This window comes from Pimephales promelas, chromosome 14, assembly GCF_988280905.1.
Source record: "Pimephales promelas chromosome 14, fPimPro1.hap1.1, whole genome shotgun sequence".
Classification (NCBI taxonomy): Eukaryota; Metazoa; Chordata; class Actinopteri; order Cypriniformes; family Leuciscidae; genus Pimephales; species Pimephales promelas.
Window position 1 is genome coordinate 3,908,491 of NC_142782.1, and position 24,448 is coordinate 3,932,938.

At 38.6% G+C, this 24,448-nt stretch overlaps 1 protein-coding gene and 1 long non-coding RNA gene across 2 annotated transcripts in view; one reads left to right on the plus strand and one right to left on the minus strand.

Moving 5' to 3' along the window:
• The window catches only part of LOC148973624 (uncharacterized), a 61,594-nt gene that overhangs the window by 18,402 nt on the left and 18,744 nt on the right, over positions 1 to 24,448 (plus strand). The gene's annotated exons all lie outside the window — the stretch shown is intronic.
• stc1 (stanniocalcin 1) lies at positions 1,490 to 23,494 on the minus strand. Its single transcript, XM_039674772.2, has 4 exons — positions 23,102 to 23,494; positions 10,455 to 10,597; positions 9,741 to 9,952; positions 1,490 to 6,850 (listed from the first exon to the last, which is right to left on the minus strand). Exons 1-4 carry the CDS (start codon positions 23,214 to 23,216, stop codon positions 6,568 to 6,570), a joined length of 753 nt encoding a protein of 250 aa, XP_039530706.1. The 5' UTR covers positions 23,217 to 23,494; the 3' UTR covers positions 1,490 to 6,567.

Genomic DNA, 24,448 nt, shown 5'->3' on the forward strand with positions numbered 1-24,448 from the left:
AAAAAAACATAAGCAGACACAATAAAGTTTAAAAAAAACACAAGCAGGTTATAACTGTGTGTTCTATGTCATAGATCAAAACGTGAAAATATTTAGAGGCTTTGTTCACCACAGACCTTATTTCAGGCTATTTAGCAAAAACCCATTCAAAAAATCCCATAGACTTTAGAGCGAGGAAACCAGGAGCGCTAAAATGCTAACTCACTTCCGCGTTTTGGCCTACAGAGTGACGTCGTAACTTCGGCACTATATGTACCTACAATGAGCTAATCTCACTATGCTTTTGAGAAACACAGCTCTGTTTAGTTACTGTCTCTATGAAGCCATTTCTTTTGAAAAGAGCAATGTGCTCTGATTGGTTCAGATGGACCAATGAGTGTTGTGATTGGTCACTTGCTAGGGAAATGTCCCACTCTTACCATAACTGTGAGTTTCAACCAGTTTTATACAATCTATTGTTTCAACACACTACGAAGGAAACTCAGTTTGGCATTCAATCATTCCCTCCAAAGGAATGTGCAAAATAAAGGGGCGGGCCCTTTATTTTGCACATTGGAATGATTTAAATGAGGAAAATTGTGATGCAGAGCAGAACCATAGATAATGAGGGGGACCAGTCTCCCCCAATAATTAGAAATGGCCAAATTGCCACGCCCCCCAATGACACTATTTGAAATGATTAATTTCATAGAAATTCCTAATTTCATTAGTAACATAATAATGCAGCGCCAGGCAAGTGCCTGCACGTTTTGCTTTGTTTTTTACTAGTTTCAGCCCGACGCTGTTATCATTTTCACGTCATGCACTATGCTAATTAAATAGGAAATGCGTTTGTGTCCGTTTGTGCACCCATGGGTCCAGCAGGTCTGAAAACGAGTTGTGTTCAGACACATTGTTGGCGCGTTGCTATTTTGAGCCAGCTGAAATAGACCGTACCATTGACCAACTGAAACCTGGTCTAAAGTCAATGGTCATTTTTTTTTATTTTTTTTTTTATTTAAAGAGCACGTTGTAATGTGTGCCTATAGGCGGGTCTACAACACGCGTACATTCTGCTTGTTACACACACAGGGACATGCAGCAATAAGTCTCTTAAAATGTCAGCTAATTTGATTTGGAATGTGGTTCTCCTTTATTTGTGGACACTTATATTTGTCATTGACCCTACCACAAATTTGAAAGCATAGAATTGAATGTTAACATTTGTTAATAGGAATTACTGGAATATCCAAATTCATTCATTTCAAGGGGTGTTCACATACTTTTGGCCATACCTGTATGTTCATAATGCTTGTTTGGAAAACCAGCCAAATTGTTTTATTAATTGGTTTATTAAGATTGTTCTAGGATTATGGTATATTATTATATGAGTGAATTCATTGTACCCAAGTCCAAGTTTTCAACATTGCACCCTTTTTTATATGTGAGTTATAACAGGAGCTCAAATACTCCGTATCAATATAATATAAACACAAAATAAGACACCATATGCGAGATCTGATCAGTTTATTATTACACAGTAAAAGACACATAGTTGACGTATTTGTATCTTTTTTTGACCTCTCAGCACAGAAAGAAACCCCACACATACACAGGTATATATGTATATGGGTTCAGTATAAAGTGCAAATCAATCACAAATTTCCATCAGGTGTAACATTAGGGAAAGAAAAATGAATTGAATAGAATGCCTTGCAAAACAATCTTTCCTATTTTGGTTTCATACTGCATTTTAAAAGGAAAAACAAAACAAAACATAAAACAAACATTGAATCTTAAGAGTTGAACATAAACAGGAATATGAGTGATATAAGTGGATTCAAGTTTTGAGAGGAGAGAGTACCATACAGTTTAGTGGCTTGTGTAGCCTATAGTCCTGGATCAAAGAGGAGAAATCACCAGTTCTTGGTGAATCAGAAACAATGAAGGACCTGTTTAAACACATCACTTCTATTGCAGTGCATCCTGATCTCTCTGGTTATGACGTAAAATGACCGTATTAACTAACCTGAAACATATCCGGGACAATTCGATCACACAGAACGTCGATTTCCAATCATCCCCGCTCACATCTAAAGTATTTCTATATTGCGCAGGTTCAGTTCTCAAGTCTTGAAGTCTAGATGATTCTTTGAGGCAGTGGTTATATTATATAAACTTTAAATTTGGCAACAAGAAGGGTCAGTCTCCAAGCTCTGCTAATCCACCATAAATCGCGATAAGGACACAATGCTGTTCAAGTTCAAATGACCAGAGGGCTGCACTAAACTTTCAGCGCCGTAGGCACCCCTTTGCACCAAATACAGACATTTGATAAAATATACATTCTCTGAAGTTGTACAAAATCCATCAGAACTTTGAAAATTCTCTGAATCACAATGGCGAGCGACACGACAGAGGCTTCGAATGAGAAAAAAGCCTTACACCCACAGCAGTCGAACAAATGCAATGTAATAATTTAACGAAAATAACACACATTTACACGAACATTTCCCTTTGATTCATTAACGGAAGAAATGAACAAGAGTGGCCGAACCTTTCCGAGCAGCGTTGCCGTAAATCGAACTTTAATGCAGAAATTTCACAAGCGTATTTTTAAAGATGATACATGAGACGTCTTTGAGGCGAACGTCTGCACTCGCTGCCGTTTCTCTGGAGATGGTGTGGACACCTTGTTGCTGAGATACCAGAACTGCGGTTGAAAATGGTAATGCATAATTGAGTCACTGGTCATGCTCATCATGATTCGCACACAACGTCGATGAAAAACAGCTTTTGGTTGGAAATCAGTTTAGCAGCTTTGCTTGGTACAGGTGTTTAATAGATTGCGATATTATCATAGCATATTTCCCCAAAGAAAGAAATCCTCACTTATATGCCACTACATCCCTGCCTGTTCAACAAGAATACAGCAGCTATTCTGGTGTGTTTGAGCAGAATCTGATTATGCTTCAATGCCCTTTTAATAGTGGTCCTAACAGAAAGTGCATATATTATTATAACCACACACACACACACATGCACGCACGTACGCACACCCACACCCACTTAAAGGATTAGTTCACTTTTGAAAAAACTTTTGCTGATAATTTACTCACCCCCATGTCATCCAAGATTTCCATGTCTTTCTTTCCTCAGTCGAAAAGAAATTTAGGTTTTTGATGAAAACATTCCAGGATTTCTCTCCATATAATGGACTTCAATGGGAACCGGATGGTTCAAGGTCCAAAGATAGTGTTAATAACAGTTTCAGATGCAGCTTCAAATGTCTTTAAACGACACCAGACGATGAATAAGGGTCTTATCATGCGAAACGATCGGTTATTTCAAAACTTATTCCAAAAATGTAACTTTTCTAAGGACAAATGCTAGCCTTGCTATATTCTCTGAGGCGCGTTTGTAACGTCACGTAATACGTAATTACGTTCAAAAGGTCACGGGTGACGTAGCCGGAAGTACAGAATCAAAATCGTCCGACATCGTTGTTTTACCTTTTAATTCCTTTTTTTGTAAACAGTGTTTGAGCTAGTTTGCACGTTCAACCTATGCGTTCAACTTGTAAACACTGACTCTGTACTTTCGGCTACGTCGCCCGTGACCTTTTGAACGTAATTACGTAATACGTAGGGTTGGGTATCGAGAATCGAGTATCGACTGGAACCGGGACTAACTTTTAGTTTTTCCCGGAATCGTTCAAAAGTTAAAATTTCGATTCCTAGTTTCGATATTCACAGTCCGCCGAGCGGAAGAAGAAACCGCTGAACAACACCAACGAAGAAGCGTCTACCGGAAGTGTTGGCATAACCGCGCGAGTCGAACATGAGTAGCTTACGTCGGCGATCCAAAGTGTGGCTTCACTTTTCTAAAATTAACGAAATCTCGGCAAAATTTGTGACAAAAGGAGTATTTGTGACAGACGGAGTATTTCCTTCAGAAAGACCGTTGGTTAGCAAGGTTAGCTAAACTTTTTTTAAAAGAATCGGAATCGAGAATCGTTGGGAACCGGAATCAAAACAAGGAATCGGAATCGGAATCGGAATCAGAATCGTTCAAATTCAAACGATACCCAACCCTAGTAATACGTGACGTTGCAAACGCGCCTCACAGAATAGAGCAAGGCTAGCATTTGTCCTTAGAAAAGTTACATTTTTGGAATAAGCATTGAAATAACCGATCGTTTCGCATGATAAGACCCTTATTCATCGTCTGATATCGTTTAAAGACATTTGAAGCTGCATCTGTAACTGTTATTAACTGTCTTTTGGACCTTGAACCATCCGGTTCCCATTGAAGTCCATTATATGGAGAAAAATCCTGGAATGTTTTCATCAAAAACCTAAATTTCTTTTCGACTGAGGAAAGAAAGACATGGACATCTTGGATGACATGGGGGTGAGTAAATTATCAGCAAAAGTTTTGTCAAAAGGGAACTAATCCTTTAACCATTTTGGCCAGAAAAGGGGAAGTCAAATAAAGAACTCAGAAAAACTAACATAAGGATTACGGGGGGGATGGGGGGGGGGGATCTGATTTCATACGGGTGAAGAAAAAAAAGCTACTGTTTAAGTCTCAAAACTTATAGGCCCCCTTTTCCGCTTGGGGCTCGATAGCATGGGTTTTAGTTTGAAACCTTTCTAGCGATTATTGCATAGTTTGGTGAATTACTTTTAGGTTTGTAGATCATTTGGTTTAAGAAAAAAACAGTCATTCTGCCCCTCCGGTTCTTCTCTCTCATTACTCTTTGGGTCCAATTCAATCAAACTGCTGTTTTATCACCACGGTACCAATATGGCGCCAGCGTCAGTTCACCATAAAACAAGCCGGTTAATGGCCAGGCTGTGTTTTTCAAAAGAATTAAGGGATGCGGATTGGTCATTTTAACGGTTGAAACGCTCAGTGGTGAGATGGCTTCTTTGCTGAGGAATTTCTTTTTGGACGGGACCGTCGAAAAGTGGTTTTGCGGTAGTTTGATTGGATTTGGCCCTCGCTCCTCAGTCATTCCTAAGCCAAACGCTGCCCTCCAGTCCTTGCAAATCTGAACTTTCCCAAGAAGCACTTACAAGACACTCACCCAGGCCTTTCTGAAACGTCGTATATTGCATAGCTCGGGAAAACACTTTGCCCCAAACGAACCGTACGATGGCTGAACCGCATCGCCCTCCGGCGCTATGAAATACTGGATGTCAGTTACTCCGTTAAAGCTAACGATATATATATATATACTCTATGTAGCTGATTAACCCTGAAAGTATACACAGCATGTGGCAATGCTCAATAAACTTTTGACAAAGTTTGTATTATAGTGGTCCCATATAACATTCGCCTGACTCATATGACCAGCGTGTTCCCCCATGACCAGCACAGAGTCATTACATGGGTCTTGTACAGTCAACTCAGAATGACTAAATAAAGCGATCGATTAAATAAGCACAATATCTGTAAACCGATGCTTGCCGAATGAACTAATATTGCCCACAGAAACGTAATAAAATAAACATTTAAATAATATAGTAAGAAAATAAATATCAATAAGTCAGTTAAATAGACTTTTTTTCTTTTCTTTTCGTTTCGTTTGTCGTCTGAACTCACTTCTGCGTGTCATATTCACCAGGGAGGAATTTGTTCATCTGTCCAAATAAGTTGGCCAAAATATGTGTTTAGACGTAGCGCTAACAGGGCTTCGAACTGAATTTCCTCTTCCTGAAGTGTACTACTTGAACAGATCACAAGTAGAGAGACGATCTAAGGGTCGAGAAAATGTGGGAAAAAGCGAAAGAAACGAAGCCGAAGGAATGCCTTCCCGTGCACGCCTCATGACTCGGTTTATAAATAACGACTGGTCGTCCAGTGTGACATCTACTGTTGCTGTACTCGATGCTTTATGATTTACGGCGTTTGAAGTGAACTTCCGTTTTTTGGTATTTTAATGAATTCCTGCACATAGATCTTTAAAGATAGCTCTCGCCAAATGGGAGAGTTTCACAAAAAGGCTAGTGGCAATTTGAGATTAACTTAGCTAAAGTAGTAGTAGTAAAATATCTGTTAATAAATAAATAGTACACTCTTATTTCTATAACACATGCCAACTATTTCACATCAACGCTAGATTCAGTTTATATACAGATACATTTTCGTTGCTGTAATCTCTGTAAGATATATTTCATGTACAAATGGCTATTTATCGTTTTTTTCTTCTTCTTTCGTTTCTCGAGATATTTTCACGGAAATAAGTCTAAGAGCTCTCTACTTAATGGCCTGGATGACTCCCGCTAGATTTCACGACGACACGCGGATCGGTCTGTAAACCGGGCCGATTTCCCCTCGCGCAAAACGCTTTTCATCGAACATGAAATGATGAACGTAGAATTTGACATTCGAGATGTTTTCGCACTGGTGCATGCCTTTTTTTTTCCAGTTGAGAAGGAATGTGTCCCTGTATAGCCTTGGAAAATGAACCACTGTTTTGTCTTGCTTTTTTTGTGTGTGTGTGTCTGTGTGTGTGTTTTCACTTTGCGTTTGTGTATGTGTGCTCGATGGCTAAGTTTGGACTGGCAAATTGGTCTGAAGTTAAGAGCTGTCACCAATGTTGCGTTTCTTGCCAAAGAGATTGGAGGCATCTCTGTTGCGTAGATTTGGCTGGTGCTTGTATTCATGGGGACTGACAGACCACCGCCACCCACCACGAGTCTCCATTCCAGTAGGAACTGCAGCAGACGGACACGGCTTGTTCTGCAGTAGCTGGAAGAGCATGGTGATCTCGGGCCCTAATCGGGTCAACAGATTTGCCCTCACCAGGTCCACTGTCTCATCGTCACACTCCATCAGACTCTGCAGTAGTTTCCCATAAAACCTGCGGCGAGACAGAGAAAACTCACACTGAGCCGGGTGCGTCAACACATTTGATGGTAGAAGGCTGCGTAACGCAGGGAATCTGAAACGAAAGAATGTGCTAAAATCGTTTTCAAATGAAGATTGAAAAGATTGATTGTTGCCACAAAATCAGTGAATTTTTTCTATCAAGCTTGTGACAGATAACGATGAAGGCGTATACTATCTACCTCATTGGACACTTGCAGAGTTTGTACTATATAGTTATAAGTATTTAGAATTGGAAAATTGTAGATAAATGTTCATGTTATATAATTTGGTTGCTTGCATATGTAAATTAATCTGACTGGTTGTGTATAATAGGCACAATATATTGTGATATCGATCAATATACCCCTGAATCTAAGCAAATCATAATCGTATAGCGCCCAAGAGAATTGTATCGTGACAAAATACGATACACAAGGAACTCAATTAGGCCTTGGTCAATAATCCTTGTGAACAAACAAGTACTCTTGAGCGTACTTAAAGGATTAGTTCACTTTTGAAAAAACTTTTGCTGATAATTTACTCACCCCCATGTCATCCAAGATGTCCATGTCTTTCTTTCCTCAGTCGAAAAGAAATTTAGGTTTTTGATGAAAACATTCCAGGATTTTTCTCCATATAATGGACTTCAATGGGAACCGGATGGTTCAAGTATCAAAAGACGGTTAAAAACTGTTTCAGATGCAGCTTCAAATGTCTTTAAACGATATCAGACGATGAATAAGGGTCTTATCATGCGAAACGATCGGTTATTTCAAAACTTATTCCAAAAATGTAACTTTTATAAGGACAAATGCTAGCCTTGCTATATTCTCTGAGGCGCGTTTGCAACGTCACGTATTACGTAATTACGTTCAAAAGGTCACGGGCGACGTAGCCGAAAGTACAGAGTCAGTGTTTACAAGTTGAACGCATAGGTTGAACGTGCAAACTAGCTCAAACACCGTTTACAAAAAAAAGGAATTAAAAGGAAAAACAACGATGTCGGACTATTTTGATTCTGTACTTCCGGCTACGTCGCCCGTGACCTCTTGAACGTAATTACGTATTACGTGACGTTACAAACGCGCCTCACAGAATATAGCAAGGCTAGCATTTGTCCTTATAAAAGTTACATTTTTGGAATAAGTTTTGAAATAACCGATCGTTTCGCATGATAAGACCCTTATTCATCGTCTGGTGTCGTTTAAAGACATTTGAAGCTGCATCTGAAACAGTTTTTAACCGTCTTTTGATACTTGAACCATCCGGTTCCCATTGAAGTCCATTATATGGAGAAAAATCCTGGAATGTTTTCATCAAAAACCTAAATTTCTTTTCGACTGAGGAAAGAAAGACATGGACATCTTGGATGACATGGGGGTGAGTAAATTATCAGCAAAAGTTTTTTCAAAAGTGAACTACTCCTTTAAGTGTGTTAATAGTGCACTTTGTACTTAAGTGTGCTAAGATAAGAAACATGCGCGTGTACTCTCTTTAAGTTCACTTAAGTGGCCTTAAGTACAGTTTTTTTTGGTAACACTTTACTTGAAGGATTGTGCATAAGACTTACATGACACCTTCATAATCATGACATGACATATGTTATGAATATGAAGGAAGTTTTATGCATTTTTATGACAACTGTGTCATTCGCTCAATTATGACATTTTAATGCAAATATGAAATTGTTTGAAATGTCTTTGTTATGACACCTTGACATTACTAAGACAACACAACCTGTCATAAACATGACATAGCAGATTAATGGGGTCACGAAAAATATTCATGACACAGTTATAATGGCCTCATGACAGCCAATGTCAAAGCCAACCACATGACAGTTTAACTTCATTTTATGTCAAGTTGTCATGACAAAGACACTGACAGGTTATGATGTATTGGTTTATGTCAAGGTGTCATAACAAAGACATCTTAAACAATGTCATATTTGCATTCAAAATGTAATTATTGAGCGAATGACACTTAATGACAGTCATAAACATGCATAAACCCTACTTCATATTCATGACATCTGTCAGACTTATGCACACCCCTTCAAGTAAACCATTTTTTTTTTAATATACTTGTGCACATTCATTACAAATAAAAGTACTTTTGCACAAGGGAATCAACCTTTTCTTCTTCTTCTTGGGAATCTTTATTTTATTCCCAAATTTAGCATAACGGTAAGATCAACAATCCTGAAGGCCTGTTCACACCGGGACGAATTTCACGCGCGTTATTAGCCGACGTTTAACGCCTCGTGAATAAACAAAGGGCGCCAATGTTTTCACACCGACGCGTAAAAGCGTAATTTTTAAAAAAAAACGCCTCGGGTTAGTTTTTTTTAGTTTGACGCGCCACGTCAAAAGCTATCCGACCAATCAGATTGGCGCTTTTTCTCACGCGTTTGGAGCTTCTGAAGAGACATTAAAACATAACTTGGGGGCGCTCAAACACAAAACGGTCTTACCGAGCACACATATGCAACGGTGAAGAAGATATACGCGTCGCCGCCTACACAGCCAGGAAGAAATAAGACGAGGAAGATGCAAGACAAGATGAACGTAGAGCTGCTGTTCTCGTTGGTGCTAGAACATAAAGAACTACATGAAAAAACGCGACAGGGACTACAAACATCTTGATAAAAGAGAACTGTATGGAGTGGTATTGCAGAGCAAATTGACACCATCTAATGTCAGGGAATGAATTTGCATGTTCACTCGGATCATCATCAGCGAAAATCGCTTGGGTGTGAACACCAAAAACGCTGACGAATAACGTGCTGATATTCATCCCGGTGTGTACGGGCCTTGAAACCCCTTCTGTGTTTTTGTATATACCATAAGATGGATTCTTTTCGTTCTGCTCAAGAGTCTTACCTGTTGGGAAAGTGGCTGGGTAGCTGAGCCACCTCCGCAATGGCTTCTGGGTTTGATTTGGCCACTTTACAAATGTCCAACTTGCTGTAACACTCCTCTTGAACCTCCGATATCATCCTCTGGAAGGTGGAACACCGTCTGACTGTTAGAAAGATCTTGGAAGTGATGCCATTGGCGATGCACTTCAAGCTTTCTTTCACAAAAGCCTTTCCCTGCAAAATGAACAGGAAGCCAAATGTCAAGCACAGGCCTGAATGGCGACTTCAGTCCATCTCATGAAACTGGAGAGGTTTTAGTTTTAATTAAGTGGAACCTTGGGAAGTAAAACGTAGAAATGATTCTCAAACAAGCCGTTCTTTTGAACCAGTTGTTTTTGAGGAATCAGTTCAGAAAGTAACTGAAAGGCTGGGTGAGAAACTAACGCAACATTTAGTGTGGCATTTTCTATATAAGACGAATCAATAAGAATGCCGTTATAAATCACGCTGAAATAAGAACTTTTGAAAATAATAGCTCCCATCAGGCCTTTCAGAGTCCAGTCCCATCTCTGTGGAATTCAGCAGCATTCATTTGACAGGATTCATCCAATCCGAGTGCTTCTGTTCTTCCTGTCTGCTGAATAGGCGTCTTTGACATCAATAGGATATTGTGTTTCCATCGATGAACTGATATATCGCTATTGTACTTTGCCATGAATTGTATACAAACACATACCTGAGTGTCGAATTTAGCAGCACTGTAGAGAAAGGACTTGCAGATGTCATGCATGCCATCTGTGTCACACGTTGAGTTTTCAAGACAGGCGAAGGCACCGCAGCCCACCTGGAGTGCACTGTTCAGGCAGCGTGCCACATCCGCTGCAAAAAGAAAACCACTGTTACACTACAAGAACCTAAAACCACATTTATCCTTGGTGGATTGTCAGTGGATCAAATCATAAATGACTGCAAAAATATTTGGCAAGTCCAAACCAGAAATAATTGGAAATATACAGTACTCCATCCATCCATCCATCCATCCATCCAATTAATTCATCAATCCAATTAATTCAATTCATTCTATAAATGAATTTGATGGATGAATGAATTGGGTGTTTTTTCCCTGTTCCCAAACTGCACTCCTTACGAGTGTAGTCTGAGGGTTGCTTTTTTTCTCCTCACCTCTTCTCATGCCATGCTGTATTTTTCTCACTTACTTGTCTTCCTGTCCTGTCTACCCCATTGTATATGTTTGTATGGACAGGTTGATGGACAATTTCACTGGTACTTGTGACTATGTCACAATAAAGGGTTACTACTTATCCATCCACCCACCCATCCAATCTAATCCAATCCATCCATCCATCCATTCATCCATCCATCCAATTCATCTAATCCATCCATCCATCCATCCATCCAATTCATCTAATCCATCCATCCATCCAATTAATTCATCAATCCAATTCATTCAATTGGATGAATGAATGAATTGGATGGATGAATGCATCCATCCATCCGTCCGTCCAATCCATCCATTTATTCATCCATCCATCCATCCATCCATCCATCCATCCATCCATCCATCCATCCATCCATCCATCCATCCATCCCATCCCATCCAATCCATCCATTTATTCATCCATCCATCCATCCATCCATCCATCCATCCCATCCCATCCAATCCATCCATTTATTCATCCATCCATCCATCCATCCATCCATCCAATTCATCTAATCCATCCATCCATCCATCCATCCATCCATCCAATTCATCTAATCCATCCATCCATCCATCCATCCATCCCATCCCATCCAATCCATCCATTTATTCATCCATCCATCCATCCATCCATCCATCCATCCAATTCATCTAATCCATCCATCCATCCATCCATCCATCCATCCAATTCATCTAATCCATCCATCCATCCAATTAATTCATCAATCCAATTCATTCAATTGGATGAATGAATGAATTGGATGGATGAATGCATCCATCCATCCATCCATCCATCCACCGGATGGCTGCTTGCCTGTGCTGGGCTACCTCCATCCCCCACTCCCCAACCCTGTTGCAAGTTTTGTTCATGTTGTAGAATGTACGGATTGTGCTAATGTTGCTGAGGTGTTTTTTCCCTGTTACCAAACTGCACTCCTTACGAGTGTAGTCTGGGGGTTACTTTTTTTCTCCTCACCTCTTCTCATGCCATGCTGTATTTTTCCTTACTTACTTGTCTTCCTGTCCTGTCTACCCCCTTGTATGTTTGTATGGACAGGTTGATGGACAATTTCACTGGTACTTGTGAATATGTCACAATAAATGGTTACCACTCATCCATCCATCCATCCATCCATCCATTCCATCCAATTCAATTCATTCATCCATCCAATTCAATCCATCCATCCATCCATCCATCCATCCATCCAAATTCTCTTTGCAGTCAATGAAATAAACCAACTTCCTTCTATTACATCGATAGTTCAGCTTATACACTCTCAAAGAACAGAGACCTAGAGAAAAGCCATTTGGGTTGTTGAGGGAGCAATCTTTGGAGACGGTTTGGACTTCCAGTGTGGAAGAATGGCGCAGTTAATGCTGGAACATATTCTCACTGGAAATGATTTAAGTAGAAACACATTGTGTGTAGTACCAATGAACTTGTAAAACCATTTAGGCAAGATAATTAACTTCTCACCTTGCCTACAAGTGAACATGGGATCATTTTTAAGGTGACACGTCCTCATTATCACCTTCCAGCCCACGGGATGTTTAAATACCATTCAGTCTGAAGGAACAGTTGTACAAAACGGGAACGCTCCACGAGTACTAGGGTTTTATGTGTGATATGGTGTGAGTTTTCATTCAGTTCTGATATCAAGCCAAATTTCGTCTTAAAAGGACAAATAACAACAAGCTTGACTAGCCACTTGACAACCTGAAATGTATAATAACTGAGCCAAGCATTGGCGTCATTACTCCACTCCGCACTCTGCCATAAATTTTATGGGTATTCCAGCCATTTTTCTGTTCTTGGAACTGTGACCCAATGAATGAAGAATACCCACAGCAGGCCTTCAGGGGTTCTTGTTGTAGTCTGGACGTTCTGTGCCCTGTGTTTGCCCCCGTCGTCAGGGAGTGAGAGAGAGGGGTGTAGGGCATGTGTGCCACTCTATATTGGGTTCTGCTGACTGTCTCTTTTGGCACAAGACCCATTGTTTCCATTACCCTTACATGTGACAAGACAATAACGTTCAGCGGGGTGAGTAAAAGGGCCAAAACCACCACCTCCAACAGTTCCGCGCCAAAGACTATAAACATTTTGCCCCACAAATTCGTAGCCTGCGGGGCCTGGGATCCCATGCCATGCCGAGGGGTGTGTGTGTGTCTGGTGTTGCCACACACTCACTTTTGTATCTGAAGGAAAAATAGGCTGTGTGTTGCTGTGTCAATGCTCCTGGCAAAAGGCAGACTTCTGAAATAACCAGAAACCCCCCAAATGTCATGCAGTGAATATGTCTATTGTCCAGAGGAGCAGGTTAGGGCAAGATCTCCAAAGTACAGTACATTCTGTTGAGGACATTTGCTCAATCTGCACATTAGTAGAATAGTCCGGGTTCAATGCGAGCTAAACTCAATTGGCAGCACTTGTGGCATAACGTGAATACCACAAAAATCAGAGTTACAGTGAGATAATTACAATTAAAAGTAAATGGGACCAATCTGTAAACAGTGAAGCACCACTCTTACGCCAATTTAGGGGTTTAATCATCCATGGGAATTTAAGGAGACAAAATTGTCCAAGACAAAGTTGATACTTCAACGAAACACAACTGAAAACTCTATTTAGTCTCCTGAGCTATGATGACAGAGTCACAACAATTATAAACATCTTCGTTTTAACCCCTTAACTTAAGTGTCACAATAATTGGAAAGGTCTAAGACTCTTAAATTAGGTATTTTAGCACTGTTTTTTTTTTTTTGTTACAAATTATGTAGGAACAGTAATAGATTAATTTATGACAAGAGTGCACCTCAAAATAAACTTTTAATAATTGAAATTTTGGTTTTCATGCTAAAAGTACATTTAAAACATGTATTTATCAATAATATATAATCATATTATCCTCTAAAATATAATATTATATTTTTTATCGCCTTTTTTATTACGTCACATATTTTAGTACGGTAGTTATCATAAATTAGGTATCATTTGAAAGCGTACAAACTCAGAATTCATCCTGTGAGAACCGCTTTGAAATTGGACATTGCGTTACCATAGAAAAGGTACTCTAAATTATTTAACCGGGGTCCTCCTCTTCATAATTTATGATCAAAACCTTTTCTAATCTTGACACATATTGTAAGAAATGTATGAGTCTCGAGGTTCCATATTTTGCGACAGAAGTGATATTTGGGCAGAAATGTATTCATTTGAATGCATACAATTAAATTCAATGGAATGTATGTCACTTGGTGGCTAATTTTGGTACTATGCCTAAACAAAATCTCATAGGAACTTCAATTTTTGGGATGTCAACTTCAAATTTAGAACTTGGTTAGATATATGGCTTTGATTTTACAGTTATTTTATAGTAAAAAAAATATTTAGTACAGTATAGTTGATTTTTTGTAAATTTAAACTTCCATAACTTTTTCATACTTTTTTATTTTTTAAATTGCTTTCATTCCAGCAATAATCTGCTAAGTGTTTTATAATAATAATCTACTGAGTGCTGAGTGTTTTCTTTAAAACAAGACCAAATTTAGGTCTATATTCCATTCCAAGCATTCTTGAATTACAACCATTAAAGTTTGAACAGTGCATTTTAATATCCCATTCTTAAAAAGCGGGGGGGGGGGGGGGGGGGGTAACAGTTTAAAATCAAATACAGTTGTATCACTTTCCCACACTCGCAGTTGGCGTCAGGTCAAATGACGATGAAATGTTTCCATGATTGGCCTCTCTTATCAATGGAACAGTTGTCCTTGTGAATACATGTCTAAAAGGTTTTCTGCGAAATTGTACCATGGTGTGCACAAACTCATGTGATCTAACCTGAGGTGCCTTGCAGACCCATGTCTTAGCCTTTGGGGTGCTTTTAGACTAGTTACCCTTGTGGAAAAAGAAGTGTGCTTAATTGCATCATGGTTTACTTAAAATCTTAAAAGTAGCCTATATATATATTTACTTACTGTACTAACTGTACTTGTAGATAAATACAGTTTCTATTTACACTAGTCAAGTCATCTTCATTTACATAGCTCTTCTAACAATATAGATTCAAAGCAGCTTTACAGTGATGATAGGAAATTAAAGTAACAGAGATTGTTTTGGCTTTACAGCAGCTCTAGAATAAAGTTATTGTCCAGCTAAACTACGTTTTTGATTGATTCACTTCAGTTGCAAAGGTCATTAGTTATTAACTTAGCGGCCGCTAACACGACACCATTTTAACTGAAAACAGAAAACTTTGAATGAGTTATGGCCGTTCATTTGCACGACAAGTGTTTGGTGGCTCGAGAACGCAAACTTTGAAATAGGTTCCAAGTTTTGAGAAAAAAAAAAAACTTTATCATCTTTGTTTAAACTTCAAAAACGTTTATCTGTGAAAACTGACGGCGTGCACATGCATATTAAGTGTTTAGTCAATATAGCCACGCGCCTTTGAATATCGACTATGTGCATATGTGCGCATGCGCAACCCGGTCTCATCCCAAGACGTCATATAACTGACGTTTTGGGACGTCTTTTGACCATACGTCAATATTCGCCTTTTTAGGGCCCCCTTAAACGTCAGTAGATGAGGTTATGGGATCCTAACTCTACCCCAGACCTAAACCAACCCTAAACCTAACCCGTCACCTAACTGACGTTAAAGATAAAGCGTCAGTTGTATGACGGCCCGGGATCGCCATCTACCGACGTTTAAGGGGGCCCTAAAAAGGCGGATATTGACGTATGGTCAAAAGACGTCAGTTATATGACTTTTTGGGATGAGACTGTGTTAGCATGCGCGTAGTCTTTCTTTACAAATTGTCATTGCTCCATGAAATTGATGAATCATTTTGATAACGTTCACAGGGGAGAGTCTAGTTGACACTTCAGGGCTGCGTTGTCGTCGTATCTAGGCGCAGGTCCTTCATTAGGTCTGGATATGGCCTGAATCCGGTGGTCCTCTTTTTTTCAAGTAAACCAAAAAAAAAGAAAGATGTGTTTTTAGTCTAGATTTAAACTGACCGAGTGTGTCTGCTTCCAGGACAAAGTTAGGAAAGTGCTAAACAGGAACGGATCTACCGCCAGCAGTCGATTTTGATATCCTAGGTATTTTCAACTGGCCATAAATTATTCACAATAGACGTGAAGGACTATAATTTGTTCAGAGCTTGTTTAAGGACTGGGGATCTAAACCAGTTAGTGCTTTGTAAGTAATCAGCAATATTTTTTCAATTAGCCAATGTTTAATTTGGGACCAGCGGTAGTTTGTTTATTAAGCGTGCAGGGCAACCACCCATTAGAGCATTGCAATAATCTAGTCTTGAGGTCATGAACGCATGAACTAACTGTTCCGCATTTGTCATTGAGAGGATATGTAGTAATTTATATTTCTAAGATAAATGAATGTGGTTTTACAGATGCTAGAAACATGGTTTTCAAATGAAAGTTTGGTATTAAGGAGCACACCCAGGTTCCTAACCGACGACGAAGACTTGACAGAGCAGCCATCAAGTGTTAGACAGTATTTTAGGTATGAAGTGCAGAGGTTTTTGGTCCAATAATAAGTATCTTGTTTTCTTTTTTTCTTTTTTTTTTAAAAAGAATTAAGTAGTAGGAAATTACTGGTCATCCAGTTTTTTTTTTTTTAAATCAGCCATGCATTCTGTTAATTTTGTGAATTGGTAAGTTTCGTCAGGGCAAGAAATACTGTATACAGAGTATCATTAACATAACAGTGAAAACTAATGCCATGCTTCATAATGATATCTCCCAAGGGTAGCATGTAGGGTGAACAGCAGCGGTCCTAGTATTGAGCCTTGTGGTACTCCAGAGTCCACACTGATCTTGTGATCGATATGACATCTTTTCGCTTACTATTACAAACAAATAACGGTCAAATAAGTATGATTTGAACCATGCCAATGCAATTCCACTACCAACATCATTTTCGAGTCTATTCAAAAGAATGTTGTGGTCGATAGTGTCAAACGCAGCACTAAGATCGAATAATCGAATGATAAGAGCAAATCATTTGTAACTTTATTGAGAGCTGTGTCAGTACTATGGTAGGGTCTAAATCCTCATTTAATAATTTTAATAAATAAAATCATTTACACTGTTATTATTGCATACCATTTAATGTACAACAACACTGAGGTGCAAATAGTGTCTGTCACTGTTCATAAATAGCATCTACACTCTCAGAAAAAAGGTACAAAAGCTGTCACTGGGGCTGTACCTTTTCAAAAGGTACACTTTTGTCCATTTTAGGTACTAATTTGTACGTTTTATGTGCTAATATATACATTTTATGTGCTAATATGTACATTTTTGGTGCTAATATGTACATTTCAGGTGCTAATATGTACATTTTAAGTGTTGATATGTACATTTTAGGTGCTAATAGGTGCTAATATGTACATTTCAGGTACTAATATGTACAGTTTAAGTGTTGATATGTTCATTTTAGGTGCTAATATGTACCATTAAGGTACCATTTTTTCTGAGAGTGTAACTACTATTTAAACTTATTGCAAAGAATACATGAAGAGTTCCGATGCAAAAGCCTCTAAATGCCATTTGAAATTTTCTTCTTTAATGATGATTTTTATCAAGCTTGTATATTTAAGTTCAGTAATTTCACTTAAATGGCAATGATAATTACCTATTAATTGTTATTTAAGTAAAATTACTGAACTTAAATATACAAGTTTGATCAAAATCATCATTAAAGAAGAAAATTTCAAATGGCATTTAGAGGCTTTTGCATCTGAACTCTTCACATAGTGAAAGTAGAAGTAAAGTTAAATTACTCTGATTTTGCGACTGTTATTGGATTATAAGAGGGCCTTTTTGTGTATCATCAGACACCCCTCTAGACGTCATCAGTAACCTTACAGGGGAAAGTACGGTTACGGATGAATTGGGCCACACCGTTAAGGGGATATCCCTTCACTTAAACTGCACATGGCAGAGTAGAGGTGTGAAACATGGGTTTGATATTGCATTTGATGCATAGAGCACTTATTGTATTGCAGTGGGAAAACAGGCATGATGATGATATTGTGACTAATGAAACTTGAATACAGCTTGGCCGACTCACTCTGATCATTTTGAGGGTACTGCGATGGGCCCTGACAGGTCAGGACTCATTTGAGATCCAAGAAAACACATCAATAGACAATGTGCAGTCTTGTGTTTGCTTTCTCTCTTACTCAGTCGTATATCATCAAGTGCTGTAAAACCTCAACTGGGTAAGTTATCAGAGCCCCTATGTACTGCTCTTGACAGCTGATATCACACACACAGACTAATAGGATGAATTGTTGGAATGAATAATTCATTTTCTACACTCGCATAGCTACCTGTTCAGATTTCAACTTGCACAGTGCGTGACCCTGACTTGAACTCGTGGCCCTGAGTGTCAGTGTCCCACACCAGACTCTAATGCATGTCTCAGTTGTACCTCGCAGATTTGGAGACGGCTCTGCAATTGGCACTCTTTTAATATGTCAAGTAGAGTTCATTACTTTACAAATGTATTGTAAACTTACTGTAAATCATTATTATGAACTTGATTCTTATAATTTAGACAAACTTAACTTTGACTGGAATTTCTAGTTTTCCAGAATGCGTTGCCATGCCACTTGAAAGGGAGAGTAAATGCTAAAATTAATTGTTATATAATGTTTTTGTGCAGTGGGATATTTAGTAGTGTGTTAAACGTTTTGCTATGCTAATTTAGACAAGTTTCTGTTATGTTGGGATTTTTGAAAGGGTTACCATCATGGTGACGAGTGGAGCATGAGCTTGGATTGAGAACAGATAGAAGTTAAATGTTTTATCATGTCATACTTATTCACCAATTGCTATGCTATGCTAATGATATCAAAGCATTGTCACCAATTCGCAAGTTATCAATTGCTGAATTTGCCAGTTAAAGTGGGCCAAGTTTCCACAACTAAAAATATTTAAGTTGGGATTACATGATAATTTTAAGTTAAATGTGTGAGGAACTGATTACCGCAAATGTTTTGAGTTCGACAACTTATTCTTAGGTTTGAAATGTCAGCCCGATCTCATGAAAGTTCGTGTCTATGGCACGAATGTCATTTCTCGTGGCATTTATACGCCAAAAACAGTTTTTGCGTGTATTTGGAACGCGATTTTCGCGTACATATGATACGCACTTTTTTGCGTATAATACGCACGAACTCACCACCCCCCTCCCCCCTAAACCTAACCCAGGGTTTTTTAGTGCGTACCATATACACGAAAAAAACACTTTTGGCGTATAAATGCCACGAGAAATGACACTCGTGGTATAGATACGCATCTTCATGAGACTGTGTTGGAAATGTGGACATTTTTTTTTTTTTACTATTTAAAGATCCCAATTGGTCGTTTCATCACCGGCACTGACACTGAAGAGCCCCAGACGACAATTTTAGCCCTTAAAACTCATTTTTGATCACACTCAAAAAAAATTATATGTTGGCTTTAATTATTTTTTTTTCGTCAACAGGTTCCACATAATTGGATTATGTTAAACAAACATAATTTGTTCATGTAACTTCAACATAATGGAATTAAGTAAATTTAAATTACCCAATTTAAGTAGTCTCAACGTGATTTTTTAAAGGCTTCTTGACATGATTCAAAGGCATTTATTATATTCATTCATTCATATTTAATTTGATTCAGTGACGTTTAATTAAATTGATAGACTTTAGCTAGCTATTTGCTAACAGTGGCACATATTAGCATCTTGAATGCTAAGATTTACACGCTCCTTCATCCAAAGCAATAGAAAATAATTAAATCAGTCGACAGTCAAACAAAATGCTCCACTCTTCTCCACAATGGTAACCTACTGTAATTTAAATGGTTTCCTATATGTAATTTAACATTAAACACTATCACACACTATCAAGTCTTCCCCTTTTCTAAATTTCTCAAAATTAAACAAAAAAACAAAACATAAAATAAAACTTAATTTTAACATTTATTCTCTCTTAATTCAACCATATGCAAAGGGAACTAAAAGCACTGCCCAGTTTCAGTTAAGGCAACACAAATCAATCATGCAATCCAACACAAACGGATTAAGTAAACTTAAGTTGTTCGTAGATTTAAGCAGATTGAACACAATAAAATTAAGTTCGGGCAAAATGGCAGTTGTCTCGCTCTATACTGCCACCCTCTGGATGTACACTTTTTTTTTTTACTTAACATTAATGGTTTGTGTTTAGACAACACATTAGGATTTTGTACTGTCAAGTTGAGACACAATTAGACCTTAATAGAAAAAAAAAACATTTAAAGTCAAAAAACACAATTATTATAAGTAAACTATAAATATATTATGTAAAGTGCACAACCTAGTTCATTTTTTTGATATTTAAATGTTTTTTCCTTGAAAATAGATTTAATGTAACTACACCCTTGCCTCATTTAGTATACGCAATTCTATAAATATATGCAAATGAGCCCCGTCTCCACTCACTCATCCACTCGTTGACAATCACACGTTGATCTGATTGGTTACAAGGTCGTTTGTGACGTCAGAAACACCAGCGATTTCAAACCGTGTTTTTGAGACTGTCTTTGGTTCGATGCAGTTTTAGGGAGAAATAGTCAGCAATGCTGTCGACTTTGTCTTAAAGCACATTAAAAACATTACATAGACATGTGAACAAACTTGATTTTCACCAAACGGGGACTTTAAGATAACACAAGATAAATTGCAGTTGTAAAAAAATGAACTCTATAAAACAGGTCTCAATAAATATTTTGCATATGTGAAATGTAAAACAATTTTTTTTTTTTTTGGAATATGCCCTACGTATTATGTTTTGTAAAGTATGTACTGTTCATTTTGCTCTTTTGGAATTATTGGTGCTCCAGTGTCGCTTTGTCTCAAAAGCACTGAGTCAGTACATGTCTCCCTAGCAACTAAGTACAACAGGAAGTTATGCAAATACCAAGTGGAGTTTGACAAAGGTTTTCACGTCCTGACCAGAGACAGAACGGAACTGAGCGTCCCACACCACACACAGATTTGACACTTGGGCAAGCTTTTCTCTAATTACTGACAAAGCAAGTACCCTTTGTAACACTGACAGCAGATCTTCAGTTTCAATATAACGAGCAGTAAGTCAGAACGTCATCTGTAATAGTGTTGGGCCCTTTCAGGTGCACACAAGCATCCTGCTCCATTAAAGTTAGTGTAAGCGAACCGCACACCCTCAATTCTCTACCTGCATAATCTTTCCACCTGCTGTGGGATGTTCTGAAACACCTGTAATAAACCAGAAGAGCTTGGTTAGCTGGTTCAGGTGTATTTGACGAGAGCCGGAACATGGATAGAATGACCTCACCGGGGAAAGCCTTTCATATGTGAATCAGCCTTTCACAGAAAATGAGTAATGGAACAATGATGTATATATCTATTTAGAAAGCACTGTAGAGATTACATGTAATGTTTGTAAAAATGTTCTCTTTTTATTTTTAAATTGCCCTTGGTAGAAGAGGGTTCAATTGTATCACCCTTTTAGATTTCACTCTGGTTTGGTTTTGTCCATATTGAGATTTTGAATGTTCAACATTTAAAAAAAATAAAATAAAGGTTCTTTATTGGGATTGATGATTCCATGGAACCTTTCCATTCCACAAAAGATTCTTTAGATTATTAAAATGGGTCGCACTTTATTTTGTATTATGCACTTATTATAGTAATCGCAACAAATAGGTACTAACCCTGAACTTACCCTCACCCCTAAACCTAACCTTAGCCCACCTATTTTGTCAGGTATGTTGTAAAATAAAGTGCAACCTTAAAATGTTCTTCACACTAAAGCATGTTTTTTTTTTTTTTTTTTTAAAGAACTGTTCACTGAAAGGTTCTTTGGGGAACCAAAAAAAAAAGTTCTTCTGTAGTATTCCTGTGTAAAATACCCTGTTTGGAGCCTTTGTACATTAATAAATCTACCTGTCCAATTTAATGCCAGAAAACAAAACAAAAAAACACCATTTTGTTTTACAGTAACCAAGTGTAAAACAATACAGTGATGATATACCATTAAATGATATAATGTCAATACCAACGTTTGCTACTGTAATAACATAATTGGAGATTACATGAGGACTTTAAGATCATAAAAACGGAAGCACTGTGGCTATTAATACCATTAAGACAGAACTAGTGTCACCCACACAAATGCAAAACACTATCAGAGTAACACACAAAATAAAGCAATTATCACACAACCAATAATGCTGGAATAGTGAATATCAGCATGACAAAGCCATACTGATATCCAGTACGTTGGATGATTATGAGGATGCAATTATTATTCTTTAAAAAATCACGTAAATATTAACATTTCACACAGAATTTGGCCAAATGCATGTTGGAACCCTCGGCAGCAAACTGAAGTGCACCAGTTCTGTTATGTAAAATACCAGCACTCTTGATATGTCGGACCAATCCAGATTAAAGGAGTGGAAAATTGCATGCAGTGAATTTGGCCATCAATCTTCATAATAATGAGATTCATACAGTGTGCCATTAGTAATAGTTTTCTGTAAATAATAATAAGGTATGTTTATCGTATAGCCAAACTGAACACATTTTATCTCATAGCCCTTAATTCATACTTTTATACAGCGATTTTAAGTGTATGTGTTGCCTTGTAAAATGCATATTCTTTTAAATTCATAGATTTTACTTTTAATTTGACAGTAAATGCTGTTGTCTTATTTTTACGTTATGTGGTAAAGTAAGCAATTAACAGGTTTTTGCAGTGGCACCCCCCCCCCCCCCCCCCCCCCCCAATGTATAAACTCCTGCTTTTGAGGCTGAAAGCGACGGCGGAATCATCATCATCATCATCCTCATCCTCATCATTCACATTCATTCATCGCGCTCAATGCATCAAAAGCAGAGTCCTCGTATGCAGGTCAGAGGATGATGAACATGATGTAGCTAATACATCTGTCACAGAGCAGGTCAATGGATGCATTGGATGAGAGCTCATCAAAGAGGAGATGACAGCTCTCATATGATCTGACCACCCTAGATAGGCTACACCAAGCAAAAGCCCAATGCACGCGCGTCAGCAGCAGCACACAACCGGCTCATTATTCCCGATCGTTTCCTACTTACAGGGGCTGTTGTGGGAGAAGCGTGCTCTCCTGGGCGAGTAGGATTCGTTCAGATCCAGTTCATACGCGGAGGCGATGAGCACGGCGAGCAGCAAAAGTCCGGTCCTTGGCGGCATCTCTCACTAAATGGCACTGGGGGGGCTTCTATGAAGGGCGATAAAAGAGGATTTCCTTTAGGTGTTGTTGCGCGGTGTGCGGTTGAGGAAATGCGTGTGATATGTGGGCAGTATCATGAAGGCTCCGTCTGTCTGTCCGGCTGATCTCTTCTTCAGCAGTTTCTTCTTCCAGCCGCGTGCATGACAGGAGCGCAGGTCGCGCTTTATATGTGCCCGAGCATCACGAGCTCGCCGCTCAGCCCAATCACATCACAGCAGGCGCTCTTGCACACAGCCAAAGCGCAAACTTTCATTCATTGATCCGTAGCATTTAAATGGGCTTCTCGTAGGGCTTAAAGTTTGCTGTTCCCTTTGGTGATTGAGGAAAACGCTCACATCCTCGCGCACTGTTGTTCTATACAAATAGATCCACTTCAGAGAGACAGACCTGAGCTTGTCTCATTCACAGAGCTTATGTGTGATTTAACTCAACTTTACCCTATACTGAAAAAATAAATAAATAAATGCTGCTCTCCCAGTGCACAGACAACATATACTAGGTTATATTGTGGAACTTATGCTTCTCTGCCAATTCCTTACAACCAAGGGGAAAAAAAAACATTCTTAATTTGCTTTTGCCCAAAAGTGGCCAAACTCATTTAAAACCAGCAACGAAACCTCCTCATAATTTCAAAAAGAGAGTTAAAATTAAGATTTTAATGAGTGGAATTGCCTAGTAGACAACATGGCATCCATAACCCCCTTCCTGTTAGTAAATCTCATTACTCGCTTTGAACAATGAGAGCTTGTTTTTCTTTATCTTTTTGTTTCATTCAGTAATCCATCTAGCCTATTATATTTCTGTCTACACAAGCTTTGGCACTGTGTGATTACCAGGATCGTGTTTTAGTCAAATGTATTGCGTTCTTTGTTTTTCTTAACTGTCTTTGAGAAATAACATTTGGAGTTATTCAAATGACTCGCATTTTTATCGCTTTGGCATTTTGATGGACCCTCTGCAATAATGGCGCTATTGTCGGTGAAGCAGGCGGAATTGTCTCTAGCTGAGAGATAAACTGCGTAGTTATTGACACAAATCGTGTGGCTCACGGAAACCGTCATTGTTGACTTTACGCGTGTAACTCGCGGACTCAAGCTCGCGCACGGCGCACGTGCAGAAGCGCACGCGTGATGTGACACTGAAGACTGAGCGTCAAGACTCGCCCAAACTGCACAGTCATGGTTTGGTGAGA

Coding starts and splice junctions, on each gene's coding strand:
- stc1 (XM_039674772.2), bottom strand. CDS start 23,216: ATGCCGCCAAGGACCGGACTTTTGCTGCTCGCCGTGCTCATCGCCTCC. Junction 9,953..10,454: donor CTGCTAAATTCGACACTCAG/GTATGTGTTTGT, acceptor TTCATTTTGCAG/GGAAAGGCTTTTGTGAAAGA. Junction 6,851..9,740: donor CCCAGCCACTTTCCCAACAG/GTAAGACTCTTG, acceptor GTCTCGCCGCAG/GTTTTATGGGAAACTACTGC.